We start from the raw sequence: 13,066 nt of genomic DNA on the forward strand, positions 1-13,066 counted from the left end.
GATGGTAGGGTGTTTTGGACTTGTTTAGTATCTCGATCTTGTGCAATTGTGCAGTTGTCCTTGTACACAAAAAAGATGTAAGATGAAATAATCATTCAAAAAAAAAAAAAAACTAATATGGATCAGATAGAAAACATTTATTTGAGAAACAGATATAGAAGTATTTGATATATTAATTCTTATAAAATTGAAAATATGTTATCCTTGTGATTTTTTATGCCCTTAATTAGCCACGAACATACCTAACACATTCTTGAATTGTAAAATCACATATTTAGGCCCTATTCTATTCAATATATTTTCACTTATCGAAGATTTTATAAGATAAGATCAGATAATATCATATATGATCAGATAAGATAAATAAGTGTTTCACCTTATTTTTAATTTATATAAGATTTTATAAGATCAAATCAAATCAGATCAAATCAGATTAGATAAGATCAGATCATATAAAATAAGATAAGATGTTCTGTTAACTTATATTTACTCATTTCGAGGAAAAATAAAAGATAAGATAAGATAAGATTTCATAAGATCTTATAAGACAAGACAAAATAAGTTGAACAGAACCGACACTAATATGTTCTGTTCAACTTATATTCTCTCATTTCAGAAAAAAAAAATAATTAAATCATATAAGATAAGTTCAGATATGATAAATTCAAATAAGATAAGACAAAATAAGTTAAATCAAACGGACCTCCACAATTTTAAGCATCCATACAAGATTTCACAAATGATCGAAGAACTACTAGCAATTCTTCACACTTTTTATGTTCAATAATCTCCACTCCATGATAATCACCTTGAGTAAAATGTCCCTTAACATTTACACCATTTTCCTCTAACACCTTAACAAACTCCAACAAACGGTCGATAAGCGGGTCACCACTACAATCAGTGACCAAAACTCGTGAACCCATATCCTTAATCCTCTTCATCCGATCTGGCCCATCATCTGATAATGGGTTGGAATACTCGTGGTCTCGAGTTGCCCCTTTCGGTAACGACAGCTCCCAAAATAAATCGTTACCCGATAATGGCAAAAATGGGTCGTTAATCAGTCTTAACTCCGACTCTGTGCGATACGACCCACCAAAAAATGGATGGTGCAAAATTATACCTTTGATTTTTAATGGGTGGAGATTGTCCATCATATTTGATGCCCTTAAAGCAGCATGATAAGCTATATTACCTCCTGCACTTGTTCCCATCAAAAAACAGTTATGACAGTTCCCATACTTGAACAGCCATTCATCCTGCACAAAGTAGAACCTAGATAAGCTACCTTTTTTTTGGTGGGGTACATGCCTTTAGTGGATATTGTCATATTGGTGATATAGTGTAACAGAAATTAGACCAAATTGAGCTTGGATTCACGTCACAGGAAAGATTTCAAAATGGCATCTCGCAAAATTTTTGAAACCAAAATTAAGTCAAATTGGTATCAAAATAGATTCATTGTTGTTAAAGGACCAACTTAACCAAAAGCTTAAGCTTATGGTTGAAACCCCAAATATAGATCTATACTCTATCACGCCCCCTCACGCAAGAGTCCTTTGGGTTTGAAGTGTGGATGCAGCACAAGCCTCCCTCATACCTAGCGCTAAATATTCCACTGAGAAATGAGGGGTGGATGAGATTCTAATCCGTGACCTATTTGTTACGCTGGCTCTGATACCATATCTAAGGATCAACTCAACCAAAACCTTAAGCTTACGTTTGAAGCCTCATAAATAGATCTAAACTCTATCAATTGTGATTTGTGATACTAATACCAAAGTAACTCTTCCTTGATATACCAAAGTATAAGTTTGGTCCTATACTAATAGACACAAAAATCTTCCTTCTAAGCTTAACTAAATGAAGCCTATCCCAAACTGCATTCTGGAAAAAGTGCCCTACTTGAAAGAAAGGACGAAATTCCAATTCACTTACTAGAACAAGTAAGGAAACATTGTTTCAATTATGACCCAAAATTTTTGTAAAATATCATCTTGACATCTTACTATAAATTACCAACACTTTCTCATCCAAATTACTCTAATCAGCATGTTAGTCAAAATTCTTCTAATCATGTTTATTTTGAGAATCGATGATAAAAACAAGCTAAAGCTTGAAAACAAACAACATATTACATAATAAACATGCCCTAAATTAGTTTATATCATTGCAAAACTTTTGCCATCAGTAATTATAAATATCTACTTCCTCTATTTTAAAAATCTTGACACACTTTTTTTTAACACGTTAGCCCTTGCATATTTTTAACTATTAATATCTCTAATTTCTTATAAATAAAAATTATAAAAAGTTGATATCTTAAAAGTATATGTCGAGCATGACTATATTCCTTATGAAAAATCACAAAATACGATAAAAAAAAGTGTGAATAGTATAAAAGTCAAATTCTATTAATTATTTTGAAACAAAAGAAGTATAAAATTGTTAGAATAATTCAAACAAATGCATGGTCAAAGCTTCAGTTTGATGCAACTTTTCTTCAAAAGAAATGATACTTCCTCCGTTCCGTTTTAAATGAAACGTTTGCTTTTTCACGCAACCCAACGCGCTTCTTTAGTTATTAATATCTTTAGGGCATGTTCTCTTCGGCATAAAACAGCTGAACTGAACTGAACTGAATTGAACTGAACTGAACTGAATTGAACTGAACTGAATTGAACTGAACTGAATTGAACTGAACTGATCTGAACTGAACTGATCTGAACTGAACTGAATTGAACTGAACTGAAATGAATAGTGATATGTGAGAGTAAAAGTATTGTCAAGAGCTGAACTGAACTGGTCTAAACTGAACTGATCTGAACTGAACTGAACTGAACTGAACTGAATTGAACTGAACTGAACTGAACTGAATTGAACTGAACTGAACTGAACTGAAAATAAGCTGGGGAGAACAGACCCTAATTGTGTAAACGTAAAAAATATAAAAAAGTTATTATTTGATAGTATACATCGAGACGAATCTAACAAGATCCCACTTGACTATATTTTTCTTTATATAATAGCGATAAATTGGAGTTAAAATTGATTAGTGAATAGTGTCGTTTAATCCAATGTTTAACGGAGGAAGTACATAGAAAATGGTCTTCTTTAAGGTCTCAAAAGTCAACATTCTACAAGTAAACATGCAAATGATAGGCAAAAGGATTAATTTAGTAAGATGAAAAGATCAGAGTGCATTTTACTTACAGTAGGATCAGCAGCTGAGGAACGGATCCAGTGCAGAGCATCCACGGCATCTTCGTAAGCTGCCGGAAGCCGATATTCGGGGGCCAATCTATACTCGACAGAGACGACAATAGCCAGCGCGTAAGATGCCACCGCCGAGCAAATATCATGATGAAAGAAAGAATCAGCATGTAAAAGCACAAAACCACCCCCATGATAGTATACAATGATAGGGAGCTTATTTAAAGGATCAGAAAGAGCACTTTTGGGAATGAAAACTCGAACATAAGTTTTGTGAGTTGGGTTTAATGGGAAATCTTTGGAGAGAATAGGGGACGGAGAGCTGGGATCTGGTGTGGCAGGTGTAGATGGTATATCTAAGAATCTAGTGATTGTACCATCTGGGTTTCGCTTGATTTGGAGGTATTCACAAGGATCAACGGTGCAGATTGGTGTTGAGTTTTGATCTTGACCATTAGACATTATTGGATTTGTTTTTGGTTGGTTTCTTCTTCTTTGTTCTTTGATATTCTCAATTTTGGTGAGTTCGAACGGAAACTTATAACTACCACCACTTTTTTTTTTTTATGACGGGATAACTACCACTTATTAGTGAAGTTGGCAAGTTGGTTGATAAACGTGAGAATAATTTGAATCATAAATGTCATGTCGAATGAAGGGGGGGAAAGAAATTTCAACTTGTTATTTGTTTGTAAGCGTCAAAGGGTTCATTTAAGGGAAACTTAGCTTGGTAGATCTTCATTTAATGTTTTAAATTTTTTTTCACATATAAGTTAATATTCTTACTAACAATTTTAAGGAAGACTCCTTTCAAAAAAAAAAAAAAATTTAAGGAAGAGGTTTGTTAAACATCGCCCTAAAACTATTTAATATCGCCCAAAGTTTATTTTTATAGACAATTTTACCCTTCCTCTTTTCCACAGCTCCACCACCCTCACCACCACCACCTACCTTCTCCACCCACTCGCGACCTCCGCCGCCATTACGACCTCCACCGTCATCACCTACCTCCACCACCCACCTACGACCTTCTCCACCCACCCGCGACCTTCTCCACCCATTCGCGACCTCCACCGCCCACCTGCGACCTTCTCCACCCATTTGCAACCTCCACTGCCAACTGCGACGTTCTCCACCCATTGTTCCACCGACATCACCTACCTCCACCACCCACACGCAAAGCTTGCGAATTTTTTTGGGTCGTGGGCGAACGTTCGCCGTGGATGTTCGCCCCATGGCCCGAACGTCTGGCCTGGACGTTCAGGCCATGGGGCGATCGTCCGCCGTGGACATTCTAATTAGACCATATAATTCCCTTAATAAATGGCAACTAGGTATACATTGTTGCACCCATCTTAATTGGAATGCTAATTAGCATAATTTTATTGGATATTTTGACAGCTGGTAAACTTGATAGTTTTACGAATCCCATATCCACCAACCTCGTCTTGCATCTACTCTCCATAGGTGGTCGATAGGTGGAGGATTTGTTTTATCTTTTTAATAAGGTACAAGAATGTTCATAACATATAAGGATTGTCCTATCCTATCTCATATTCGCATAGCCTAACACATGGTTCATAATGTCAAACCATTTACTATATGTTATTAAACATTATTTTTCATGAAATTCCCAAAACTAAATAATAAAGCAGTTCAAAAATTTGAAAACAATCTATATGTAGAAATCAACATAGTGATTTTGTAATCACCTTTCTTTTTGGTAATATATATATCTTCATTTGCCAAAAAAAAAAAGTAAAGTTTATTGCTGCGGTTTTGGGTAAGAATCGCAGCAATAATTAAAGCTCAAAAAAATCTGATATTCATATATATTGAGAGAAAGTGCTGAAAAAGCAAAAAAAAAAAAAAAAAAAAAAAAAAAAAACAATTGGACTAAAACACAAACTTACATCATTACATTCATATGTTATGTAGAACGATATTCTTATAAAACTTATAACTAAATTTTAAACAATTAAAATTTATGTTGAAATAACATATAAAAAAACCAGTTCTTCAATAAAACAAATGACTATAACAATAACCTAAAAAAACAGATTAGAATTGAATTAGAAACTATTAGTTAAGAGAGAAAGGTCAAAAGTAATTTAAGGGAGAAGTGAACTCCCCTCTCCCTTTCTCTCTCTAAAACCCTAGCCTCCCTTACCCCTTCTTCATCAATTAGGGGGCTGCCATGGATGTTTTCATCCATGGTAAGCCCCTTTTTCCCTTTTATTTTCAGTTTTTAGTTCATTTTCTTGTTTTGTTCAATAAATTAGTATCTCTTTATGAGATTTTCTCAAACCCTTTTATGGGGTTTTTAGTTTCCGTTTTGGAAATCTCCTTCTCCCTATGGGAGTTGTGAGTATGGTTCTTTTGTTTTTAGGTATGAGAAATTATTCTCATTGGTTGAAGTTCGAGATTCAACATGAAGAATTAGGGTTTCACAACTTCTGTAAAATTATGGAAGACTATTGGAGTACGTTCATCCCAAGATTTCCGCATCTGCAGATCGTATGCCGAACCAGAGCGAACTCACATATTGCATTGCTTCAGATGAAGATTTTTATTAAGGCAAAATTAAGTCAAATCTGCGATGTTTACATTTCTAGGGTGATATGTATTTCTATTAGAATTTTATGTTTTTCAGAAATGACTTGTAAGTGCCGTTTGGCGAAATATTAATGAAATCCCTTTTCTGTCTTTCAAAAAAAAAAAAAAAAGAAACTATTAGTTTTGAGTTTATGGATAAAGACTATTAGTTTACGAGTATAAGACTATCAGTTTGCATCAACATCAGTTTATGGGCATAAATATTAGTTTATGGACTTAAGTTGGTAGATGTTTAGGTCAAACTGATATAGGACGAGTTAAACTAATAAATATATATGAGTTAAACTGATATATATGTGGCTTAAACTGATAGATGGCAAGTATAAATTGATATCCATCTCAGTCATTTTTTGGATTGAGACAGTTTCATATTATATTCGCTTTTAAATGGGCGGAGGACTTTATATTAAAGTGTAATTGGTGGGACTTGGTGCTATAAAATGTACTTTTCTGCCCTAAAGTGGATTCATTTATAATTTCACATTGTATTCAAGACAAAAAAAATTATTATTGTACTTTTATTACATATAAAATTATAACAAGTTAATTTTACAAAAATACATTAAGACAATTCTAATAGGATACTACGATTATAATGTTAGTAATCATATGCAAATAATCAAAGCCAAAATGTTATTGGAGTGCAAGCATCATAAGCGCTAGCTATGTTGACATCAACTATACTCCCCTCAAAAAAAAAAAAAAAAAAAAAAAACTATACTAGTCTTACATGCACGCAATGCGTGCGATAACGTATGATAGCAAATGAAGTAGAAAATAAATTTAATTGGGTAGAAAAACTGTTTTATATTTTATTTTCTCAAAAAACTGATGTTCAGTTTAAATGTCCTACTTTCCCCCATTTTTTCATTCAAATGAAGCAGTTAGTTATCCTCTATTTTTTTTTTTTTCTTTTTCTATTTTTTGGTGTCCCCCATGTGTTACCTTATATAATAGAGATTCTAAAGTAGAAGTCATTCAAAGAAGGTTTCCCTCTAGAATTTACTCCTACATATATCAAACTGCTTATAATGGAATTCTAAATAGAAAATTAATCAACTATTAAAACTTAACTAATTACAATTATCTTAATGGTAACGATATAAATACTAGTTTAATTTACAATTGTCCAAACTTGTTTTATATATTATCAATTGAAAAATCGAGCATAACTCAAATATAACCTAGTGACTAATCATCCAATTGATTTCTACATATAGATTGTTTTCAAATTTTTGAACTGCTTTATTATTTAGTTTTGGGAATTTCATGACAAATAATGTTTAATAACATATAGTAAATGGTTTAACATTATGAACCATGTGTTAGGCTATGCGAATATGAGATAGGATAGGACAATCCTTATATGTTATGAACATTCTTGTACCTTATTAAAAAGATAAAACAAATCCTCCACCTATCGACCACCTATGGAGAGTAGATGCAAGACGAGGTTGGTGGATATGGGATTCGTAAAACTATCAAATTTACCAGCTGTCAAAATATGCAATAAAATTATGCTAATTAGCATTCCAATTAAGATGGGTGCAACAATGTATACCTAGTTGCCATTTATTAAGGGAATCATATGGCCTAATTATGTACCCAAATCTGTTGTTCCCAGGTTTAGACACGGGTACATAATTAAAATTTAGATGTTGTTCGGTCATTCAACTTAAAACACATCAATTTCAATGGACAAAATCCCATCTCATCTACACTCATGATCACCTCAGAGTTCAGATAAGGATTACATTGCTTAAAGTAAAATACATTAATATTGGACATTCAAAGTCATTACTCTAATCATTTTGCACAAATCTTTTAAATTTTAATACATCTATATGAAACTCCAATAGAACTTTATAATGGATAATTAAACAAATGTTTACATCATCCTTGGAAACAACAATATTCTAGTACCAATTGAAAATCTAGCTAGCATGAAAACTTGAAGCTAAGTTTCAATGTCTAGTTACTCAATATATGATATGCAACAATAAATCAATAATACACGAGAATGATGAATACATATAAGACAAGCTTATACAAAAGAACATAACAAACATTCAAGAAATCATATTAAAAGAAAATACATTTCTTACTAAGTCATATAGTTTTTGAGCTTGAGTAGGATCTCCAACAAAAACACCATGATAATATCCTCTACAAAAATAATCAACAACATCCAACCTTCGTTCCTTAAGAAATCCAAACACCTCAAATTGTCTTTCAAACAAAAAATCACCATCACAACCCGCAATCGCTACCCGCCAACCCATATCCTTAATTTTCCCCAAATTACTTGACCCGCCACCGAACATCGGATTAAAATAAGGATTATTCTTATGAGCTCCAATTGGTAGACTCATATTCCATAATAAATCAATCACTACTTGAAGATTACCAGCCTTAACACTATTCGGATCTACTCCACCAAAAAATGGTTGGATCAATACCAAACCTCTTATAATCAACGGATGTAATTCACGTGTTAGATCAGACGCTCGTAATCCAACATTGTACGCAATATTACCCCCTGAACTCTCACCCATAAGAACACACCTCGAAACGTCACCGTATTTACCCACCCACTCATCTTTTCTTTCTTTCACCCAAAACAACGCCTCCAAAACGTCGTCGTATGCAGCTGGGAGGCGATGTTCGGGTGCGAGTCGATACTCGACCGAGACAACCAACACGGCGAGTCGACTCGCCGTGTTGGATAAAAAAAAATCAAATTGTGGACTAGCTGTGCTCAAAAGAATGAATTGACCACCATGAGCAAATACCACAATTGGGAGGTTGGTAACGGGTTCGGGTATGTTGGGTAAGTAGACCCGAACCCATGTTTTTTTACCCGGGTTAAGAGGGACATCTTTAGAGAAAGCAAGAGAAGAAGAAGTGTTGGGTGGAACAATTGGGAAGAATTCTTTGGGTCGGGTTATTGACCCGTCTGGATTTGGAATAATGTGGAGAAATTCATAAGGATTAACCGTGGGAAATTGAGCTTTTGATGAAACTGATAATAGGAGGAAAAAGAATAAACATTTGGTTGTATAATTCATTTTGGGTAAGTTTAATTGCTTGAATCTAAGTATAATGGTGGAGAAATTCTTATGTAATTTTGTATTGATAATGCTTTTTTCATAGGAAAGGTGGGAATGTGGGATGTCTGAGTGTTGTTGATAAAGTTTCAACTTTAACGGAAAGGTATTTATTATGGACAGTGGTGATGGAGAGAAACCTAACTTTTGAAATTTGATGATATTTTTTTGTCTTAATCGTAGAGTACATTGTTGGGCGTTTGGGACCCTCGTTTGATTTAAACTAAAAACCGCGTAATAATGGAGGGCCGAGTATGGATGGGGTGATTTTGGACTCGTCGGAGATGAACGATGGTGGCGCTGTCTGAGATTTGTACCATGATTGATACATAGTACTTGAGAGTTGATAGAGACTATGATTCTTTACCTCCAAATATGTATGGCCTCAATTTGGAACCATCTTAAGAATCAAGGTTGGCTTGAGCTATTTGGTTGATTGATGTCCCTTCTTTTACTTCTTTAACAACAAATTCAATTCGTATTACTTGTACGGCTCGTTTGGTAGTCGTTAATAAATTGCGATAATGAAAATGAAATTTAAGTGTAATGTTCTTAGGGAAGCACCTATAAAATTTCCATGGTGATGCATTTTTTCTTTATAGGAAAATAATTTCACCCTTAAACTTGTGTTTTTGTCTTCAATGGGAAGCAATAGTATTGGATGGGAATGACAGTTCTAGAAGAAAAATAGACATTTTAAGATAAATTAGCATTATTATGGGAATGGATAATGATATTCTTCACAAATTTACATTCATTCTCATTACCACAATTTATGACCAACTACCAAACGGGCTGGTAGAGTTTAAAGTGGGATTCCTAAATTCCTCTCTATTTGTAAATAATTTTCAAGTTACCTTTCAAAAATGAAAAAAAAATGTAATTGTTCGGCATTTTTTTTACAGATCGTGAACAAAATTAATATATCTAGTAAAAATAAGTAGTACGTTTAATCAATAAGTAGAATTTTTCACTCCAAGTTTTTGTTTCAAAAGAGCAAAAAGCTTAATGTCTTATTACATAGGTGGTTTTAGAGTCTCCTACCTTATTTATATATAGTTTTCTTCTTTATACATTTGTCATCATATGACCCTTATATTTTTTCACACACTGTTTTTTGTTTTTATTTTGATAACATATCTCATATACTTTTTCCTCTTTTTTCGCCAACATATCTCATCTACTTTTTAATTTAATAATCCACCTTGACATTTCGCTCTTCGCCTTTTTAGTTAGTTTATCTCACTTTTCCCATTTCTCTCTCCAACTTTTTAGTTTCTCTATAATACCTTTGGATTTTCTTATTGATTATCCCCCTAAAGTGAAGTGAAAAGAACGACTAAACTCTTAAACCTTAATAAGTGTAGTAAGGGTGCATTCTGTTCAACTTAAAAAATTAAGTTTCCGGTCCAATAAGTTCAGATAAGTTCAGATAAGTTGCAATAAGGTTTGATAAATGCAATAAGTTCCAATAAGGTCTAATAAGGTCCAATAAGTTCCAATCAGGTGCAATAAGTTCCAATCAGGTGCAATAAGTTCCAACCAGGTCTAATAAGGTCCAATAAGTTCTAATCAGGTCTAATAAGGTCCAATAAGGTCCAAATAGTCAATGTTTGATAAACATTTGTATTATTGTCCACTATTTTGTTATTCATAATTTCATATCACTATTAGCGGATTATGTTATTATTAGAATTTTAATTAAAGTACCACAATGATTATATAGTATTATACTTGTATTAGTGTCTATTATTTTATTATTTATTTGTATTATGTCTATTATTTATTATTCATATTACTATTAGCTGATTATGTTATTATTATAATTTTTTATTAAAGTACCACAATGTATAGTATTATACTTGTATTATTGTCTATTATTTGATTATTCATATTGCTATTGAATAATATTATAATCATGGTCAAATAATTAATAAGGTTAACAATAATAATAATTATTATAATTACAATATTTTGCAATTCGTCTTTAAATAACTAGAGATAACATATTTTCGTTACTAATAACTATGAAAGATATAAATGTTATCAATTGATTGCTTCATTATCATCATCGGAGTATATTTCTTCATCGGAGTATATTTCTTCATCTTCTACATCATCCTCTTCAATCAATACGTTTTCTTCATCAACAGCCAACCATATTTCTGCAATTTTCGCCCGAGTTATCTCCATATTCTTTGTTCTCGTCTTGTCAGTCAAATTTAAATCAGCTCTTGGTTCCATGGTTTCAACTACTTGCGAAACTGGATTTCCTAAATCATGTAAACGAATAAAATTATGTAGCGTGCATGTTGTCACGATTATAGCCAACTGGTAAGCATCATCCATCGTCGGCATCATTCTTAGAATCTTCCATCTATTTTTTAGTACACCAAAAATTCTTTCAACAGTCCCACGTAATGAAGAATGTCGATAATTAAAATGCTCTAACTTTCCCTTTCGTGGAGGACCATTCCTAAATTCAGGAGTATGAACTCTCAAACCTTTCTCTTGATATGGACTCAAATACCCGGTAGAATTTGGATCACAAGAGTCGTCATCATATCCTTTATCCCCATTAACTTCTCCATCATCGGAATCTCCCGATCCTTCATCAACATCAACCATTTTCCCTTTGTCAAATAAGCTTGGCCCCGTGGAATTAATACTCGTGTCAAATAAGAATTGAAGGACGAAGAATGGCTTCGTGTTATGCAGATTTTGAACAAAAAAAAAAAACAAAAGGAAGAAAGGAGAAGAAAGGAGAAGTGATGAGAAGAAATAAATCTGAGAGGTGTTGAAGCTACTGTGACTTTGAACATTTTTTTCTCTTTCTTCTAGTAACATTCAAATAAATGAAAGGTTAAGAAAGCTGAAGAAATGAATGAAGGAGTTGTTGTTAGCAATAAATGTTCAGCTTATTTTCATTGATTAGGAAAAGGAGAATCATGCCCATAATCAAGCCCTTTACAATGATAGTTCACTGCCTTTTGCTCATCTTAGATTAGTAACTACTAGTATTTTATAAAATTAATTTTTTGATTTTCTACTAGTGTTTTATAAAATTAAAACAACACTATTAGATATATTAGTGATGAAAGTTATGTATAGGCAAATATATAAATAGTAATTTTTTTGTTAAATTAATTATCATAAGAGATAATTAACAATCATTATTTTTTAAAGGACGAATTATAATAATTATTATTCCATAAAAAATTTTGAGGGCTAGTATTTACGTTAGTGGTAATATTTATGTTATTTATGGTCAATGTTTTTGTCTAATAAGGTCAAATAAGTTTCAATCAGGTTCAATAAGGTCTAATAAGTTTCAATCAGGTCCAATAAGGTATAATAAGTTTCAATCAGAGTCAATAAGTTCCAATAAGGTCAATCAGGTTCAATCAGGTCCAATAAGTTCCAATCAGGTCCAATAAGTTGAATCAGGTCCAATCAGGTTTAATAAGTTCCAATAAGTTCAGTTCAGGTTCAATAAGTTCAGTTCAGATAAGTTCCAATAAGTTCAGGTCCAATAAGTTGAATAGAACGCACCCTAAAGTTGCAAAACTGTGAGTAATTGATAGATTCCACTTGGAACCATAATAATGGAGTAATTACCAAATGCTTTTTATTTTCATTTTTGTGTGTGGTTATTATGTTATTCGACAATGGTTTATTAAGATAACCAAGAACTGTGTAAGGATTAGGGTTAAATTACATAATCTCAATCCTTTAGTTTCGCTAACATTAATTTGGTAAAAAAAACAAAAATCCCAAATTTTATGAAAATTATTGCCTAAATATTTGATTGGTGGCCTGAATCTGGGCTTGAATTTTGGGTCATAAATGTTTGTTTTAGTACTTCAATAAGTTAATATAGTCTCAAAGTCCGAAAATCTGATAGAATTGTTCTAACTAGGTTGATTTTTGGACAAAAACTCAATTCATTTTAATCCATAATCACCTCTAATAAGAATTAAATCGTTTGACCTAAATACCAATAATGTTTAACATTTGAAGTCATAATTATCTATTGTCTAGTTATTATGCTCAAATCTTTTAATACATCCACATAAACCCCCCATTTAAAAGTCATTATGGATAATTAAATTGATAATTAATCAAAC

General features: G+C 32.6%; 2 protein-coding genes across 2 annotated transcripts; both read right to left on the bottom strand.

Moving 5' to 3' along the window:
- Positions 1 to 629: 629 nt before the first annotated feature.
- On the bottom strand, positions 630 to 3,979 carry LOC104906568 (carboxylesterase 1). Its single transcript, XM_010695337.4, has 2 exons — positions 3,217 to 3,979; positions 630 to 1,262 (listed from the first exon to the last, which is right to left on the bottom strand). The coding sequence occupies exons 1-2, from the start codon at positions 3,676 to 3,678 to the stop codon at positions 714 to 716; spliced, it is 1,011 nt and encodes a 336-aa protein (XP_010693639.1). The 5' UTR covers positions 3,679 to 3,979; the 3' UTR covers positions 630 to 713.
- Positions 3,980 to 7,677: 3,698 nt separating this feature from the next.
- Positions 7,678 to 9,130, bottom strand: LOC104906569 (probable carboxylesterase 120). Its single transcript, XM_010695338.4, has one exon. It carries the CDS (start codon positions 8,898 to 8,900, stop codon positions 7,902 to 7,904), a length of 999 nt encoding a protein of 332 aa, XP_010693640.1. The 5' UTR covers positions 8,901 to 9,130; the 3' UTR covers positions 7,678 to 7,901.
- Positions 9,131 to 13,066: the final 3,936 nt, after the last annotated feature.

This window comes from Beta vulgaris, chromosome 3 (assembly GCF_026745355.1).
Source record: "Beta vulgaris subsp. vulgaris cultivar EL10 chromosome 3, EL10.2, whole genome shotgun sequence".
NCBI classification, from domain to species: domain Eukaryota; kingdom Viridiplantae; phylum Streptophyta; class Magnoliopsida; order Caryophyllales; family Amaranthaceae; genus Beta; species Beta vulgaris.